This window comes from Hypoxylon trugodes (assembly GCF_022578975.1).
Source record: "Hypoxylon trugodes strain CBS 135444 unplaced genomic scaffold F4822scaffold_5, whole genome shotgun sequence".
NCBI lineage: Eukaryota > Fungi > Ascomycota > Sordariomycetes > Xylariales > Hypoxylaceae > Hypoxylon > Hypoxylon trugodes.
Window position 1 is genome coordinate 251,373 of NW_026250020.1, and position 18,922 is coordinate 270,294.

The following is an 18,922-nucleotide window of genomic DNA, read 5'->3' on the forward strand; positions in this document are numbered from 1 at the left end:
TACGTGGGTAAAGGCTACTCTCTCTAGCTTGAGAGATTAAAAAATAAAATAAATCAATCCAACAGAAATTAAAAGACAGAAAAAGTGGTCAAAAAGTACAAACAAAGTTAAAGATTTCTACTAATAAAGTATAAATAAAATAAAATATAGTCCTCCGCCTGGCCTGGCCCAACTTACTCTAATCTTTTTCCTCCTTCTGCCCTTTCTTTCCTACTTTGAGTGCTGGAAGAGGAAGGAATGAATGACATGACTTGAAAGGGCCTGGAGTTTGATTCGGGGAATCACGCTCAGGCGCAAGGCCAACAAGACCAATAACGAGGGTTAAAGAAGCCTGGGTCCATCTTAATCCAGTAGGGTATGGACTTTAGAGCCGAGGGGTTAGAATTTTACAGGGGGGTCAGGGGGAGCATGGATCTAATGAGGGCGCTTTCGGCATGGTGGGGTGTTTTTTCGCCGTTGAGGGTCCCCTAGACGCCTTCTAGTTAATACCAGTCGTAGTGTTGTAATAGTAGCGTAGCGGTTGGTATCTAAAGTTCTGGCTAACAGTGGAGGGCAACCTTAGCCGGCCGTTATATAGTGTATTTGGAGAACAAATAGAATATAATCAAATTCCATATACAAATCAGGTAGGTGTAGGTTACCTGGGCAGCTGCCTGGGGTAGGTATTTAGGTACATCGTAGTTACCTGAGCTACTTTATGTGGTTTGAAAGTTAATCTTATATCACCTCATCAATATCGCAATTGAAAAGGCTACATGTACCTATCCTAGCCTGGGTTTTACAAGTACGGACGGCAGTGACGTCGTAGCTCTAAACCGCGAAAAAAGAAAAAAGCTTGGAATTACAACTGCGGTCAGCGTCAAGTGACTGTTAAGCTTTTTTCCCCTTCCCTTCAAATAATTAATCGCCTCCAGATATTATCATGCCCATCTGTCTATCATACCCAACCACACCATCCCGGTAATCAACTTCTCGTGACATTGCACATACGCCAAGTGCATTTCGTGCCTTTTGTGCGCAACGAGTCACAGAGCCAAGCTCATCTACAACGCCTTGGTTAGCCTTGGTGAGCTTGGCCTGCATTCCAGTTTGTCATTGTTTGGTGAGATATATAAGCTTGAACTCGCAAGTTTCATTGCCAAGTCTGTTCCAAAGCCCCGGGTTGCTCGAACCTGCAAAGCACATGCATCCAGCACCAGCAAAAATCCTCCTAGCCAAGCCAACGGAGAAGCATGATATCAGCGCCCCCGACGGCGGAAACCCGTTTGCATTTGGCTGCTGCTGCGTGGCTGTCTCCGCGCGGGAGTGGGCGTAGACGCCGTCGCCATGCAGAATTCCATGTATTCCATCGACTTTTGAGACTAGCGCGATGTGATAATCGACGCCGGGATAGGCATACCATGCCGATGATCAATCTTTTTCCAAGGTTGTCTTACGTACATAAAATGGTAGAGTACTGAAATTCCCGTGTGGAACGTGGTACGAATCATTTACAGGGTGAAATAATCTAAGACAACCAGCCGGAGAAATTAACTCATTCTTCTATCGTCAGCGGGTAGAGGGCACCTAGGTATTTTCTCTCTATTTCATTTTTCTTCCTTCTTTACGATAGCATATCAATAATTACTTATCCACCTAACCTAAATAGGATATAACGCAAATGAAGGGATTCGCACATAACTGTGTGGTATGCGGTGGATAGCCGATCTCATCTCCCTTATTACAGCACCTAATATTTCCCCTGCAGTACCCCTGGCACTACCGTCAAGTTCGTCCTCTCGGCCGGCTATGATGTCTAAGTTGCACCAGATAATTACAATAAGACGCAACTTCCTGTTTTCCTTTCAAATATCTGAACACCAAACCGGTAGTCAATTCAACCGCTTCCTTTAAGCGCCTACCAACTCCGTGTTAGGACCTTATCTTTAATATAGATGGCCAAGATCTGCGCAATCATTCTACGAACTCCAGCAACGCCTTAAATATTCCGAGGTTTTTGACAGCGGCTATCATCGCCGTTAAATTCAAACCGGCCTGGGGATCGACACTTACTAAAATTTGTCCTAGCCCTGTGGTTGGACGCCATTTTAACAAGGACTCATATTTCATCAACTTTTTACTTTTTCTTCGACTTGAGTAGAAATACGTGACTTACCGACAGCGGTGAGCCTTGTAAAGATCCTATCAACACGAATATACGCGTCACCGGCTGCACCGTTGCCGTATCACTGAGCGAGCCAATTGACACCCAAACCTCGTGGTTCTCTAAACTGCGTATGGATGCTTGAGCCCCGGTGATCCTACCAGATACGCGACGCTATGATCACGCTCATAAACGATGTACCTCGTGTGGCTTCTCGGTGTAATGAATTATCACTCCGATCGCCTCTCCAACTTCTATCGTTTTAAACTTGCTGTTTGAGAAGTGATCTTGCGAGACTTCTTCATACAGTCCCGTACTTCAGTCTCGAATGCAGGATCTCGATCCAGCTAGCAACCCAAATGTCAACCAGCGCAGTGTCTCGTTTTATACTGCAACTAACCCAAACTTGATATTTACCAACTAAATAATTCACATCACATCTGTTACAGTGGCAAGCGTATAACTACATACATGTAGCTCGAACCCAAGGAAATATCACCTGAGTGTACGAACCTCAGGTACATAGTATTAGTTCCTCGCATTCGGTCGTACGTGTTCGACCAGGTACCCGGCACAGGCACAGGCTTGGCTATAATCGCCCAAGGTGCATATCACCCCTGATGTGCTGCATGACTTGTTCCTATCTCCAAAATGCCCTTTTCACGCCTTCAATAGATCTGATACGGTATTCCGTGTCGATTTATCACCAGCCTCTCTAAGACCGGTCAGCGCTCGATTTTGATTCTGCCAGCCCGACGGATCCGGGATCATTGACCGCTTGTTTATATAATCGAGGTAGCTGTTTTGAGTTAATTCTCATCCGCCCGATTGGATAGCCTACCATATTACTCGGACTTCTAGGCCGGACAATATTCAGCCGGTCTGTGCTGCTGGTTCTTATATGATACCTCTCAAACCATCCCGTGACGATGAACCGAATATTCGTGACGTAGGTGTAATTCAGCCTCGGGACCACATACCTTAGGGGGCCATTTTGGAGGGCGTAATTACATTAGCATTTGTCAGCGGGAAAAAGGTACAAATCTAGGTAGGTGTGCTTTCGCCGAATGTTTCTAAAAAGGGAGTTTTTCAGCGCAATGATGAATACGAATTCACTGCGTAACAATGCCAGCGATTTAATATGCAGTTCCTAAGGGAATAAACGTTACCGTTGATGAGTTGTCCCTAAACCCTCTTTCTTATTGGCTTCGTTGGCATTCATACCACATAAATCCTCTATCTCGGGTCGGTGGGAGGGACGTGGACACGAAACGACATTGGAGTAGAATCCTTCTGGAATATGCAAACTGCACACTCCAAATTCTATAACCATATAAGGACAACTTATAGACCTATAATGAGATCTAGGTTCCATGAACCAAAGGAAGTCAGCCCGCATCTACGTCTGCCGAGACTGCCATCGGGAAATAAAAACATCTTCCCCCCATTTTGTTGCCTAATGGGGTTCGACCTTCCATTCTCGAAATAGTAGCGATCGTGTTACATGTAAGGTACGTATGATACGTGATTGGTTCGCTGGATTTCGTTATTTCTTTCCCCTTTTCTAATGAGGTGAGTTCGTATAGATGATAGACATATGGGTTGAAACAATCATGCGAATAAAGTATTGGTGGACGCTCCCTTCCTAGATAGACTGCTCTAGAGTAGAGCGCTTCATAATAACATACTCAGATATTAGGTAAGACCCAGTGAGTTTTATTACTACAACACCTAACTTGCAACTACAAGGTATCACACATTGTTTACTTCACCCTCCCCATGAACGTCTCCGGGCCGCGAACGACATCCATCTGCGCCGCGCGCGCTTTAACTGCATTCAACATGCCTCTCTCAAAGTCATCGCGGGACCTAAGTACAGCTTCAACCCACGTGATCTGAAGATCCCAATACTCCGCCTTAAACTGCTGGAACACATCAGGCACCTCGTCTTTGCCAGCAGTCAGTAGGTCCTCGAACTTCTGGGTAACACGCCAGCTCTGAGTAATATCGCTACTCAAGTCGGGGTTAGGCAGGTTGCGGAAGTACTCGAAAGCCGTGGACACATCATTGAAGATCTTGTCGCGGAACGGGTCTGTACGGCGAAACTTGGCACCCTTGTTGCGTACGCTCGAGAGATATTGAACCAGTAATTCGTCTGCTAGAATTTGGATGAAGACATCGACGAGTGAATGATGTAGCACTTGTTGGTAGTCACCAACATATTCTTCGATTGTGATGATCATCTGCTTCATTGCCGTTGTTTCATACCATTTCGGTGTGAAGAAGGTTGGCATTACGGACCCGAAGTCCACGGCTATGACGAGCTTCGCAAATTTGCTTAGACACCATGTACTAAAGTCGATGTAACTTTCACGGAGTAAGCTGGTTTCGTTTTCGGCACGTTCCATGTATTGTGGCGTTACCACAGGTTCGAATTTCTGTTTGAAACTAGAAAGGTATGCGAATCGACTTTCGTCTTCGTTATCGTCGATGCAAGCCATTTGGTCGTTCGCGGTCGCGATGAGCCAATCTTGTAAAGCTTGGAAGCCCTCGAGCTCAGGTACTTTATCCGCTTCATATCTTGCTGCTTCTTCTTCGAGCATCTTTTGGAAGGACTGCTGCCTTCCGCGTAGCCGGAGGAACATAGCGTCAATAACACCCTCGGCCACATCAGTTCTCTGTGAATTTCCAGCAGCATCAACTTGTTCTCGCAACATGCGCCACATATCAACCAAATTTTTAGTACGGAAGTAACCATATTCGTCCGTATCTAAATTCGAGCCCTCCACATTGCGGTCCGCAAAATCGCGTCTTTCTTGCGCGAAAATTCTCTCGATCCATTCGTCGAGGAACTTGATAATAAGCTGGCGGAAGTCCTTAACCAATTCTTGTTCTCGGTTGTCGATAATGTGAGGCTTGAGTTCACTTTCCGCAAAGCCAAGCTTCCTCATCTTCTTATAATATTTTTCTGGCCAATTGATGATTTCGAGTGTATTCGCCGAGCTGGATTCAGGGTCGTCTATCATGCCAGTCAGGAAGTCGTGCATTAGTTGGTGATATATATCTCCAAATGTCTTAAGGATCTTCCATTTTTTGGGCATTAAGGGTACCATTCCTTGTTTAACGGCGTTTAGGTCATTGAAATACCACTTCATTATCTTATCCAGTTTTGTAGGATCTGCGAGGAATTCTTCTCGCACTTCGGCGAATTGACCCTCGCAATTGACGGCAATAGCCTTCAAGAATTTTTCTTTATACCCTCTTACTTTCTTGGCACCATCTGTAATGCTTTGGAACCTAGTAGCCATTTCCTTATGATCTTTTAATGCTTCCTGTAGCGCTTCAACCCTTTGATCGCTCTTCTCTTCAGCCTCAACGATAATAGCTAGACGGACGACTAAGCTATTGTTATCCGCTATCAATAGATTGATCATGTTAAGTGCGACAAGGCCGACATGTTCATCGAACCAATCGATTGCCTCGTCTAACCTCGAGAAGTAGTCTTCTAATGTGGATTGTAAGCTTTGTTCTTCGGACCGTTGTATTTGTTCCATCGCATCGTCTCGGATATTTCGTAATTGGGTTAATTCGTAATGTGCTCTTAGGAGATTCGGCATGTTTTCCTTGTCCTCTTCATCTTCTCGTAACATATTCTCGACCCTATTAAGGCGATCATTAAATGTCTGGAGATTTTCCACCATGGTTTCAACAGCACCGAAATTCCTATGTGCTTGCGACACCAGATTTATACTGGCAAAGTCCTTTATCATATTTTGTGATTCGGAACAGAGGGTATCGATTTTCATCATTTCGTCTCGGATCGCTTGTAACGTCTTCTGGCCGTCGGTAATGCCGTTCATGCCGGCCTGGGTCGTTTCTAATTGGTCGCGTAAACCTCCTCGTAATTGTGAGTCGACAGCGGCCTTTTTGCGCGTGAATTCCAGCTTCAGCGCCGGGATCTTATCGAGATCATCTGGGTGTCGGAGAAGCTCCGAGAGCTTGACTGGTGGTGCGTCCATGGTGAAGACGGCGGGGCACCACTGTGACCGTCCTTGGATTTTCGGGTTTTAGACCATCACGCAGTGAACCCGTGCACGAGTTCTTCAGGGAACCAGGTATTCCAGCGTTCTTCTTCGCTTTTGCTCGTATTATAAGGAAGAATTCGACTTATAGAGTGGAGGTTGTCGGCGATGTTTGAGATCATCTTGGTTGTGGCTTAGAGATGTAAATCGACGTAAGGTAAACCTAAATTAATACCTGATAATTGCATATATGCATATAATGCTTTTAACATTATATTTAGGCATATAGCTAGCTTGTATGTTCTTAATCAGGTCTATGCAACAAATCACTCTTCACTCCCGGACTTCCCCACTCATTATCCACCCAACCATCTTACTCCTTCTCCTTTCCAACTCAAGAGTATAGCAACCTCTCTTTTACATATCCAATTCTACATGTTATTATTCTACTATCATCTAGATCTATACGTGTCGCATTTAGGCCATCTAGTTCACAAGTGTCGTCTCATTTATTCTTGCCAGTAGGTAGGTATTCTTACCTTGATCATCAATACTTTACAGTAGAACGCTACCTACTTCAGCAGAAGAATCATCACGAGTATCAATATCGCTGTTTTCATTACTACTATATAGCATGTCGGGTATAAAAACACTACTTTGAACGCCGCAACCAACCCACTTCGCCACTCTTATTATTTGGAGAGTTGTGTTTTGATCTTTCCATACTATTTATCAGCTCGTCCCGTCGTTGTGATAAAGCGTCCGGGGGCGTTTCACCTCCTTCCGCAGGGGACTCGACGTGGTGCTGGACTTCTCTCGTAACCATGATCGCGCCAGTTTGATCGCTCTTATGTGGGAAGATCTCGTCCTGGCTTCCATTTTCGCTAATCCCATCCATGGTGGCCGTAGCTGTTACCCGGCTCGTCATGCCGAATGGATTCGATCGGTGTCGGGTCGTAGTCTTCGATTTCTGCGATTGTATGTAGTCCTTTCGCCTTCGGCTTTCTAACGGTATCGAGTTTTTATTCGGTCCGTACGTTTTCGAGTTCCCACTGGATGATAAACCGAGCGCGCTGGCGAGACCTGGGATCCGGGCGGCTACTTGTCTCAGCGATGGGATGCATGAGCAGATAATCAATGCGCATATTTCCACCATCGACCAAATAAGGGGCTCCGTAAGTTGGTCTAATATCTGTTAGTGACCTAGGAGTCATCAGCCTGTTGAGATACTTACATGTGTCATCTACACCTATCCCCGTCACGGAAACAATACGTATTATGGAGATGGACGTAACAAGCAATCCCAGGGACAACATAGAAATAAGACCAAGCCTCTTGTAAAGCGCCAATTGAAGCCTCCATGTCGAAGGGATAGGTTCAATGAATAGTGTCAGGTCGGTGATTAAGTTGAAGACGAACTAAGGGACATTAACTTATCAGCAATCAAGCGTGGCGAGTTAGATAGGGGCTACTCACCGTTGAATACCAGAGCGGATGCAGATCAAAGCACGATCCTTCTAGTTGGAAATCCCATGATTTTCGAATGGGATGGCACTTGAATAGGACAACACAGGTCTCTTCGATAGCCTGGCAGAAAAGGAACACGATCAAGATCTTATTGACAATCCTGAACCCTCCTTCGGGAAATATCCTCAAGTAGAGCACCGCGAAGGATGCTTTCGCAGCCGGCACTCCCCAGCTATACGTGACCGAGCTGGCGATTTGGTACTGGGAACGATTAGGTCAGAAGGGGACGATAAAATTTTCAATTGGCATCGTACCTTGAGATACATGTTGTACTCCTCGTCGCTGACCTGGTCTCGATGGCTTCCAAGTCCATGTTTCGTTGCTTTATTATGAGTTAGCTTACGACTACGTGAGGGGCGTCCGCTTATACATACCGAGCATAACGGAAGAGCATATCCCTAATGATAATACCCAGCTGATGAAAATCAAAACTGCAAAGTGTAAGTAAATATTCATGGAACTGCTTCACAAATCACAGATAAACAGACCATCATCCCAACCAAACGTCCTATGCATCCAGCGCGCTGCAGTCCTCGATGCTATGGAAAATGCGGTGATCGCGATCAACGCCGCGCCGGCGCTGATAACCGAAGATGCCTTTGAGTCGGACATATTTTCGCAGTGACAACGTCCAACAACTTGCCGTCACTCGGAGAGATCTCTTCCATCATTCTCGACCCGTGGTCCTGGGTCGATTGATGTGGAGGCGCTCAGTTATAAACAGTCTGAGCCAAGATCCCCTCCCTGGTCGATATCTTAAAGCAAAGACCTATGTATTTTTTCTCGAGCATCGATCTGTAACGATCCTTCTTTATAATACCAATTAAGAACATGGGCAGAACCCTAGGAAATCGAGCCCAGCAATTTGGTACATATCCTAGACTAGGACTATAACGCTTTGGGTGCGACTAACAGGTATGTGCCTCTCGGCTAGACATTGTCTACTTCAGCTAGTAGACAGGCATCCTCTACATAGTATAGGCAGTATAGGGTTCTCCATGGCATGACTCGCCCTATACGCCTAGCTGGCAAAGGTCCCCCGGAACGCCGCCAGGCAAGTTTTACTACTAGTCGTGCGCTTTGATGGGGTGCCATCGTGTCTATTAGAGCGTCGGTTCCTTACATTTCCTATCTAACTAGGGTATGGACTCTGGTAGCAGAATCGCATTTTAGAGCACGCGGCATGTCGACTAAACTAGACCACTCTAACTCTTCCTAAATTGGATATTTCCCGACTCGTTTAAGTTTCTAACGCGCGAAGGAAGCGTTCCGAGTGAGTTAGTCCAGGAGTATACCAACTTCTAGAACTAATACTTTAACAACACCTTGCCGTCCTTAACTAGGAGAACTTTTCGTCGGTGTTTGGTCTTGGCGATTCGTTTTTTTTTTCCTACCAACCTGGATGAGTTGAGCAAGTTTATATATCTAAATAAACTAATCCGAGCATAAGGAGGAGAGAAAAGTCCCGAGATCCGACTCTTAGCGTTTAATATGCTCGCTCCCTAACATCCCAAATATTTTGGTACGCTCTGGTTTCTCAGATGGCCGTATGCACACGCCTCGTTCTCACATCACCCCGGATCGACTATGCTGTGCATGCGTGGACTTGACATGGGCGACTCCGAGAAAACTCATCCAGACTCGGAACCACAAAGCATTTCAGGGTCAAGAGACGCTAACGAGTCAGGGATGAACCGGGGAACTGGTTAGTCGTTGCACTAGCCTGGCTAGAGTGTTCGCCGTTCTAAATGACAAGCTGGGGTAGGGAGATTAGGGAACAGCAACAGAATTGCCCTTATAGGTTCCATGGACTTGGGTTCTGTCGTCATTAACATCAGACAGTTCCTTTACGTAGCATCGAATTACTTGGGGTATCCAAGTATAAGATGACTTATATGTGAGTTTTATATCCCCATTTCCCACGTTGAAACTCATAGATACTCTTAGAAGGTATAGCATGCACGTGTTGTGAGAGTCATGCATAATAAAGGTGATTATAGATCGTATGTGGACCTGATATGCAACCCTTGTGACTAGATGGTACTGAGTATAGTCTATATTACTAGCTTCACTATGGGGAGAATCGGGGTCAGTTTACTAGATATTCTTCAATTGTCCAAAGCAGCGAGCGACCTCAAGCTAATCAAAATATCAACTCCCTCAATCGTTCTAAACAGAAGACACCTTACCCAGCCCACAAAGTAGACAGCGACAACTTTGTCAAAAGTTCCATCTTGAAGATAATCATAATGCTCGCTTACTCTAGTCTCCTTAACTAATCATGGATGTATCATGAGCTGAGCATTACGTCTAGGCTCTAAAGCGCTTAGATAGGTCCCACCCCAACAACTCGGCTCTATTCCGCGCGTCTGAGCGTACCTCCCCCGATGCCTTATGGGGCGTAGCGCTTCTCACCTTCTAGGTCAATATGCCCTAATTGTTACGGTCGCATAGCAACTAAAGCAGACTCAAAACTTGTTTGATCGATCATCACTCGCATCGGCATAGACGAAAGAAAAGTCCATATTTTCTAGGGTAGACGCGCGGAAATGTCAAGAGAAGCGAAGTAGACGGGGGTACGACGAAGTGGATATGGCGGTGAATGCCGCCTGCTAGATAAACATGTGGTCAATGGAGATAGCGAGAACAAGCTAATGCTAATAGCTTCAAACATGACGGCCTCCAGATCGCCAGGAGAATTCTAACTTAGGTCCCTTTCCCCAGCTTTGGCTAAGAAGCGAGGAAGCGAAGAAACTAGAATCACAGTTACGGTACTTCGTTTAGATTGATAACTTTACTAGCGAGAGTTCTAAGTCAAATTTAGACAATCGCGTGCTTGATGTAATTGAAATGCAATGAGCTATTGGGTTCAGCTTTCCTTCCAGGTAACGTAGTCTCATTAATAAAATCAGGGGTTGCTAAAAGAACATTGTGGCGGATGAGACACCACATTACGAGCCGACTACCTAAGTAGCTAGCTTCTAATCAGCATCGAGCCTTGCGACAGGGGGCGTGTCGTCGACTTGGATTCCTCCCCTTTTCTTCTCATCTGAGTCCCAGAACGGTAATCTCCAACCTCCCTCGTCTTGTGGTACGGATAGCCATAGTCTCATTAGGTGGCGTCTCGGCTTGCCACTATCTGGGCCAAAGTCGCGGTATGCTGTCCTCGCGTGGAGGGTGTGTGTGTTGGCGACGAATTGGATGTCGCCGATGTCCAAGATCATGTGTAACTTCACTCTCTCACAAGTCGCTTCGAGGAGTTTAACTGCTTCCTCTTGCTCTGGCGATAGTGGTGGGATGATTCCCTTATCCGAGAATCGACTGAGACTGCGGACGAAGTACGGATCCCACTTGCAATATACCCTTTGCTCTCGCTCAGGGTTTGCCAGGTCTGGTGTCTCCAGGTAGAAGACAGCTGCCTTGATGTATGGGTCTTCACCCTGCGAAACTTCACCTTTACGATCGAAATACCATATCGGCTTGGTCAACAACTCGGCGACATCCGGTCGCTCTTCCTGCAGGATGTTCCATACGTTATGGATCGAAGCAACATCCGACTCACCACCGAACTCGGCTTTCGCGATACACAGAAGACCGACGATATCGCAGTCATCGGCATGGAAGAATTGACGGGCATTTGTCCTGTATATTCGGACCTTGTCTATCTGTGTGCTGTCCTCTCCAAGATCTTTGACATGTCCTAGGATGTGGCCATGTCCGTTTTGAGATACCGGATATCCGAGATAAGCCCCCAATCCCATATAAGCGACGGCGGATTTGTGGTTACCCCATTCATTAACAGGGAACCCTTTATATAAGATGAACCCCTTACCGTTTAGAAGTTCTCGGCGCATAGTAGCTAAGGAAGACTCTAAGCCGGGAAGTGGGAAGTTGTCCTTGTTGATACCAGTTAGAGGCAGACCAAGATCAATGAAGCTGTCCGCCGTCTTGGAGATTTCGGTCAGCTCCTCCTCGGAGAAGTGGTGGACCCATCTCTCTGGATTGTTGGCATAATCCTCAGCCTTCCATTCGGTAGGTCCTTCTATGCGCTTAGGGAATGCGCTGTATGGATAGACTTGGTCATACAGCGGCGGGTGTTGGCCTATCTAATGATGAGTATTCCGATATATAGATTGCCAAGATTGGTAATGAGCGAACCTGTTGTCTTGAGCCCATCTGGGAAGATTGAACGGTCAACTTGTTTGGCACGTGCTTTCAAGCCCGCGATTGCATCAACCGGGGTGTCAACGTCAACGGCGGGAGCCATGGCTAGTCGTTTTCTAGTCTAACCTCAAGTAGCACCAAGTGATATGTAGAGGGGATACAGGAACGGGACCATGTGAGATGGAGGGTGTAGTGTAGAAAAGGGACTAATAAAGAGATAAGATACAATTTGGAAGATCGGCTTAAATAGCTAGAGGTACGCCCAGATACCACCTACTAAAATATCTCCTATTGTCTGCAAGATAACCGAATAATGGCATCATGTCCGACTCCCTTTCCCGGCTCGGGGGAGCTGTAAGGGGGGCTCAAGATTAGGTTAAGGTACGTGTAGCATTCGTATGGTACTGTAACCAACTTTTTCCTTTCTTCCTATCTCCCCCTCTGCTTTCAACCTATCGCGGGGCTAGGATCACGCAATAGGTAGCACGCAATCCTAGACCAAGGGTTGCACCATCAGGTATCATCCATATCTACTTACTTAACTTGGACAGGATACTCGTTAGAGACTTATCATGATTGGATGGTATTTCCAATTTCGTATATATATTCCGATGTTCTCGAAGCGATGTATTTACAGGCATGTCATCGGTCTTGGCATCATGATATCGGTCGTAGGAAATTGAGATTTGACATAATATCGGAGCATTCCGAATAATTGTAGAATCATATTTCGGATCTGATAAGTACAATTAAGTACTCAGTGGCTCGATCAGGCTTCGTTGGCACTTCAATAACGTTCGAATTCATAGCACGTCATAGCGGGCCAGAATAACAATACGCATTAGTTGATGAAGGTGAAGAGGGACTCCGACGACATCGGAGCGACGGGGAAATTATAAATCTAGCTCAGTATCGTTTTCATACATTTACTTTTAGATGGAGAATTAACTATGTATATAAATATATATGCTTGCATATGAAGCTACGGGAGTAAGAGTGATCTTATGTAATGTTATATCCGATAATGGCATATGTATTTCATCGTTTAATTTCTGCAGGCTGGAATTCCAACAATCTACAACTCTAACAACAATATCTTACACAATCACATCCCGACTTAGATATGTCTTCATCTTTCAATCACAGCTTCCCTGCTTTCTGGTATACTTCCTTCTCAAAAGCCGCGATCAAATCCTCCGTCGGAGGGTCAAATATCGGCAGGAGCTGAATACCGAAGACACCGCAAACACCAGCAGCACGGTCGATAAACTGTTTATCGTATTAGTACTCATTTTCAAGCTTAGGAGAATGTGATTCAACATACCCAAAATGGATTGGCGGCACCACCCCAATTCAGATACCCTTCACGGCGGAACTCATGTTTATCACCATCGACCAAAATTCCGCCCACACCCCAGTCATACTCGTTAGTCGGTGTGTATTTTCCTATAAGCCAGTCGGGTTTCTTCATCTTCTCGAGCAGAGACTCCTTAGCTTTAGGTGATAGCTGGGGCTGGAACATCAGCGCTGCCGTCTCCTTCTTGAGCACTTTCTCGTCATCCACGAGCAGTGAGTACAGCAACTTCATATAGTCAGCTGGACTAGAAAAAATGCCTTGCCCACCGAAGGGCTCCTTGACCCCGGCGGTGTACCATGGTTCATCAGATGACTCGATTATTGGTCCCTTAGGGTCCCTGCGAATTGCCGTGGGAACTCGCCGCGCCTGGATGTTGGGGTATTTGGCCGCGAAGAATGTGGTGCTGTCCATTCCCAATGGTCCCCAGAGGTTTTGCCTCATGTAGTCCTCGAGATTCTGGCCGGTGACCTTCTCGATGACCTGTCCGACGCGGTCAATGCTGCTGCTGTAGAGGTATCCCTCTCCTGGTTCATAAAGGAGAACCGCATCAAATGCCTCATCAACCGTTCCCGCGTTCGGGGGCAACTTTTTCCAGGCCACAAACTTAGCTACTTCTTCATGCATGAAGGGATAACCAAGGCCCGCGCTATGCGTGAGTAGCTGACGTAGCGTGATAGGGTTCTGACGTTTACGCGTTATAGGTGTTCCGTCGTCCGCGAATCCGGTCAGAATCTCCTGCTTAGCTAGTGAAGGGAGCAGGGGTGTCACATCTTCATCCAATGTGATGAGCCCCTTTTCAACGACTTGCAGGCCGGCGACTGAAGTCATTAGTTTGGACATCGATGCCAATGCCAGCACAGTATCTTCATTATAAACTGTGCCATTCTTGCGCGAAAAGGATTTAGAATAGTCGAGTTTCCCTTCACTCGCGGTTAGTATCAAAACAGGGTTACACTATGAGTTAGGTAGGATATGTACCATCTTTATCCTTGGCAATCACCACGACTCCTGCCACCACATCGTTCGCTACAGCACTCGCAGCTTGCTCTTCGAAAGTCGCCATTGTTGATTACTACTCAGGTTCGTGGTTATGCACGTTTCGATTACTATTTCCCCAACTTGGACGCAGTTTCGCCGCCCTTTTATGTGAACCCCATTGTCGCCAGGGTATTTCCGAATTGGGAAAATGGTCCCCTTCACGATCAGGCTATCGGCCAAATCCCCCAAGCTGTCTAATAAGCACGATTATAAATCTAGCTTAATTTTTTCCCGATCATGCGTTTGTGCAACTTGGCTATAAGAGTTCGTCATCACCATTTACTTTTTTGAGAAGGCATGAAGACTTCGCGCCCAAATTGTGCCGGTAGGAGCTGGACTAGCATCTTAATTCGCATAGACCCATTTAAAATTATAAATTCACCTCTATTTAGCTTGAATACCTAGGTAAATATACTAGAAGTGTAAGTCGTATTATATAATACTTCGTAAAAATAACCCGGTCCCCTGGGGTTCTAGGCTGGCTATTCGAATTATGATACGGGTTCATTGACTCGGTAGTACAAAGGATGTATGGTATTGGTTCGATACTGCGCGAGGCCGAACACGCGAGAAAATATCAAATGATACCGAGTACAACCAAATATTATTAATGAAGCATCTAACTAGGTAGTTCCAGATGGGGATCTCGGGAAATTCATTCATGTTCATTGCAATAGGGGGTATCTCAACTCGCTCGCTCGTCTAAACATCAAAATCATGTGCCATCCATATCCCGTCCCGTAATAACCCATTCGCCCATTTTCCTTTCCTTCGCAGTCTATCACTTCCGAAACAAATTCGTCTGCGATCCCCAAAATGGATTCGGCTGAAAATCCGCTGTCCCTGTTCCCCTTCCCCCATTATTCGTCCTAAGCTCCTGCTCCTCTACCCCTAACAGTTGACCCTTATCATCCGAATCATACTGATCCGCGGCCACCGGCGGCGCACACTTAATCTCACCCCGCAGAATCTCTACCGTTGACACCAGCGGGAGCAATAACATGCCCACAGACAAAAGTTGTCCAAAGCTCCACTCACGCTCGCCGTCATCAGCCAGCGGGACCGGTGCTTTACCCGAAAACGCATCGGCAAGGTAAGCCACGCGCACCGTGGCGCCGACCGAAAACGCGGCCATGAGAAGAAGTCCCACGATTTGGAAGACGGTGTATAGACGTCGTGTTCGGGCGTGTAAGTACCAGGTTGCTAAGGCGAAGATAACGACGTTACCAGCGACGACGGCGATGGTGCCCGCGAATGATATACCCTCGTTGCTAGGTGCGGGCCCGTTGGGTGTTGAATCTTGCCATACGCATGTTATAGGGAACGTCTCGTCGCTGAGTCCGCGCTGGACGCCGCGCAGGATGTACACGCCGTAGACGCATGATAGGACCAGATTCGCGAGCATGAGGATCTGGCGCATCCAGCGGAGCACCCAATCGCGGCGGAAGTCGCGAGCTAAGGCTAGTAAAGTGGCGTTGTGGACGGCCATAGAGAGGAGAGAGAGCATCCATACTAGGAAGAAATGGTATGGTACCATGGATGATGTCTTCGCTAGCCCGACGCTTTGGATCCCGATGCCGGTTAGGATTTGCTGGTCTGAGTAGGAATTGAGGAGTTTGCGGCGTAGGGTGGAGAGTTTTTGTGAGGTGCTGCGGCGTGTTTCTTGGAATATGAGGGAGGCGCTGATTACGAGTGAGATGGCGGCGGTTACTATGAAAGAGAGGAGGACCTGATGAAGGTTTGTGTTAGTAATTGTTCAATTGATTAAGAAGTCAGGAGGTTAGAGTGTTGGGTGTTGACTTACACCAATGCCCGCAACGCCAGCATCGCTGGGGATCGTGCCTGGCGCTTCTGTGCAATTCGCCGACATTTTATGCGAGGCGTTCTTGGCGACAAAACTTGAGGATATTCTGATAGTCCTCGGGGTTTTATTCTCGGAGTTCAAGAATAGAGATTCTTTTCAAGGAACAAAGGATAGCATCTTTAAAAGAAGGTTAAAAGGACGCAAGGCTCTCTATTGATGATTGTCACAAATTCCCAGTCACTTTTATTGATGAATTGCGCCACCCTCTGTCAGAGAGTACCTGTTGTTTTCGAAAATGACGTCGCCCTGCGATCCAATAAGCGCCACAGATGAAACGTAGCGTAGATCATCATAATCCCTGGTGCCGATTAATCGACTGGATGGGATCATCCCTTGGGGGCGGCTGTGCTCTTTCAGGCTTCAGCCATCGTCCAATATGATTTGACGGGGCGCTGCGCCAGCGTCGCACGGCTCGGCACAATGAAATTTTGTACAGGAGGGATTGTACGACCTTAACCTTCCTGTCTCCCTTGTTTTCTGCTTTCTTCTTTTTTCATTATTTTTATTCGCCATACTCTGCTGTATGTCGCGTAGTAACGCTAGAAATTTACATCGCCAAATCTGCCATAATAAGCGGGCTAAATTAGCAAGTAATCCCATCCCTCCCTCTGCATGATATCTCTGTAGTGAACGTATCCCTCCGATGTGTCGTTATGTAACCAAACTGCTCGTAGCACGCACGCAACCCGGCCGAAGTTACCAAATTTTGCCGCGTCGCCCAGTTGTACAGCACGGTGTTCAAACTCTTCGCGAAAACCCGAACTCGCAGTGCTGAACGATCCAGCTATAAAATAAACCCATATAAGACTTCGATCGAAACCGTTGGGTCCGGGCCATATTAGCAACAGATTGCTTATGACATTTTCGACTAACTTTACGCAGGAAGGTTGTTCTGGCAAGAATCCGGGATCTAGACTACAAAGATAGATTTGGGCAGCCAGGTGGAACAGTGCTGTAGTAACTCCTGTGAGTTCCTGTGGAATCAGCAAATCATCAGCATCAAATGTCATTGTTGACTTTATGTTGCCCCTCTGGACTAATTCATCGTTTAGGAGACGGATATGCAAGTGCAGGTCGCCCGCGTCCATGCTGTCCTTCTTGAGTGCTTCGAGACAGGCGATCTCTGAGATGAGGTACATTATGTTATCATCGCAACCCATCAGATTTCGCAATCCCAGGGAATTGTTGGTCTGAGAAAGATATTTTTCATTGTAGATCTGCTTAAATACTGGCGCACGACCCATCATCGCAGAACCCAGAATGTCAATCCAAACTACCAGGCTCATATCGAAAGGTATTTGATATGTCGGGTCAGAGATCTTAGCTGGGTAATCGAGCTTGTTGACAAGCGAATAGGCGGCTGCCATATGCGAAGACCACTCCAGATCACGAAATGTTTCAGTGCATGGACCAACCCAGCATTGAGATAAGATGAGGACAAGTACTGTTTCGAGGACTCGCTCATAAGCAGTGTCCGCACTTAATAAACCTTGAAGCGTCGTAATTACCATATGGCGGTACCGTGGGAATTCGCTCACATTGATCATCATGTCGTCAGAGGACGAGAAATCCGCAATGGCTTTACGATTCTGGGCGGCCATCATCAAACAACAATGACGATAACTTTCGTTGGCCTGTAGCGAAGGTAGAATCAATTCCTCCCCAAAACCCTCACATTCTGTTGCTTTAAAGATCGGGAACACAATAGGCCACACAGATGAGAGGAAGTAATCCAATAGTCGCGTCTCGGATACGGCGGGCTTTAATCCTAGACCATGTCCCGGCTCAGGAACACGGACCGGAATCCGAGGAGTCGTTGGTATTGGTATATTCGAATAGAGATGCGAAGTCGGCTTTGACCCAAGGCCTTCCTTGTCAAACCAACTGAACACATGCCTCGTATCTCTCATCTGCAAGAGATTCTCCCCGGGCGTCGATGTCGACCCTCGTTCTATATTTATAGACGTGCTCTCTTCCCTATGTATCTTGCCAAGGAGACATAGGATCGGCAAATTTATATATTCCATATGCCTTGCTAGATGAGAACTGCGGTCAGTCCAAGACGAAAAGGTTTTTCGACAGAAACAACATGGTTCGTTTTGGGGTAGTCTTGCCACCTGAGTGTGATACAGTTCCGGTTTATGTCCCTCGCCACCGTTCATCTCTATTTCCGCACCCCCGTGCTTCGTATCCAAATGCTGACGGATTTCTCTTCTGGTAGGGAAAGTCTCGCCACAGCCATCTACAGCACAAACTTGCCCCCCGCGAATGTGAAATACGTTCTCATGGTGAATCCAATCAGACTTCCTCCCGAATGCCTCAGTATGGTGACAATCCGGCCAAGTACAGGAAAATAGCTGCAAGTCTTCTTGAATGTGTACAACCCAATCCGAAGGGTTTTCAAAGGGCTTTACCCGGTAACATATATAACATTCGAATTCGCCTAGAGACATTTCTCGAGTCGGCGGTGGTGGATAACCCGGGGGCAAATCTGCAGAGAAGAATGGTTCTCTTGTATCAAATTCTTGTAGATGCCTAGGATTGGCGTTCTGTATCGTTTCTAAGCAATTCATCATCCGCTGGGCAAGTCGAGCTACTAGTTCCTCGCTATCCTCCGCAATTCTAGGGTTGATCTGCTGAATATACCACTTAAAATCCCCAATGCTAGGATAAAGTCCTCGCATCAAAGCGCAACAGGCGTCCATATTCGCCGAGTCAAGGGCCTCAGTCTCATCGTCACTTCCGTTCTCTTCAACACCTGAATAATCTGAATAATTAGATGGGGCGCTGTGCAGAATACGGCCTGA

The 18,922-nt window shown here is 46.6% G+C and overlaps 6 protein-coding genes across 6 annotated transcripts; all 6 read right to left on the reverse strand.

The window, feature by feature from the left end:
• Positions 1 to 3,724: 3,724 nt before the first annotated feature.
• F4822DRAFT_238933 (exocyst complex component Sec6) lies at positions 3,725 to 6,344 on the reverse strand. Its single transcript, XM_051454269.1, has one exon. The coding sequence runs from the start codon at positions 6,160 to 6,162 to the stop codon at positions 3,907 to 3,909; it is 2,256 nt and encodes a 751-aa protein (XP_051314009.1). The 5' UTR covers positions 6,163 to 6,344; the 3' UTR covers positions 3,725 to 3,906.
• On the reverse strand, positions 6,219 to 8,304 carry F4822DRAFT_428858 (uncharacterized protein; the record flags this gene model as incomplete). Its single annotated transcript, XM_051460983.1, has 7 exons — positions 6,219 to 6,358; positions 6,892 to 7,350; positions 7,400 to 7,583; positions 7,642 to 7,893; positions 7,947 to 8,014; positions 8,067 to 8,123; positions 8,181 to 8,304. 7 exons carry the CDS (start codon positions 8,302 to 8,304, stop codon positions 6,219 to 6,221), a joined length of 1,284 nt encoding a protein of 427 aa, XP_051314010.1.
• A 2,215-nt stretch (positions 8,305 to 10,519) lies between these two features.
• On the reverse strand, positions 10,520 to 12,064 carry F4822DRAFT_239556 (Clavaminate synthase-like protein). Its single transcript, XM_051454273.1, has 2 exons — positions 11,851 to 12,064; positions 10,520 to 11,794 (listed from the first exon to the last, which is right to left on the reverse strand). Exons 1-2 carry the CDS (start codon positions 11,957 to 11,959, stop codon positions 10,674 to 10,676), a joined length of 1,230 nt encoding a protein of 409 aa, XP_051314011.1. The 5' UTR covers positions 11,960 to 12,064; the 3' UTR covers positions 10,520 to 10,673.
• Positions 12,065 to 12,996: 932 nt separating this feature from the next.
• F4822DRAFT_428860 (beta-lactamase family protein) lies at positions 12,997 to 14,276 on the reverse strand (the record flags this gene model as incomplete). The annotated part of the gene is made up of 3 exons (XM_051460984.1): positions 12,997 to 13,125; positions 13,181 to 14,133; positions 14,192 to 14,276. The coding sequence occupies 3 exons, from the start codon at positions 14,274 to 14,276 to the stop codon at positions 12,997 to 12,999; spliced, it is 1,167 nt and encodes a 388-aa protein (XP_051314012.1).
• A 266-nt stretch (positions 14,277 to 14,542) lies between these two features.
• On the reverse strand, positions 14,543 to 16,407 carry F4822DRAFT_239602 (uncharacterized protein). Its single transcript, XM_051454274.1, has 2 exons — positions 16,056 to 16,407; positions 14,543 to 15,980 (listed from the first exon to the last, which is right to left on the reverse strand). The coding sequence occupies exons 1-2, from the start codon at positions 16,119 to 16,121 to the stop codon at positions 15,033 to 15,035; spliced, it is 1,014 nt and encodes a 337-aa protein (XP_051314013.1). The 5' UTR covers positions 16,122 to 16,407; the 3' UTR covers positions 14,543 to 15,032.
• F4822DRAFT_239665 (fungal-specific transcription factor domain-containing protein) lies at positions 16,408 to 18,920 on the reverse strand. Its single transcript, XM_051454276.1, has one exon. The coding sequence runs from the start codon at positions 18,818 to 18,820 to the stop codon at positions 16,694 to 16,696; it is 2,127 nt and encodes a 708-aa protein (XP_051314014.1). The 5' UTR covers positions 18,821 to 18,920; the 3' UTR covers positions 16,408 to 16,693.
• Between the last annotated feature and the right edge of the window lie 2 nt (positions 18,921 to 18,922).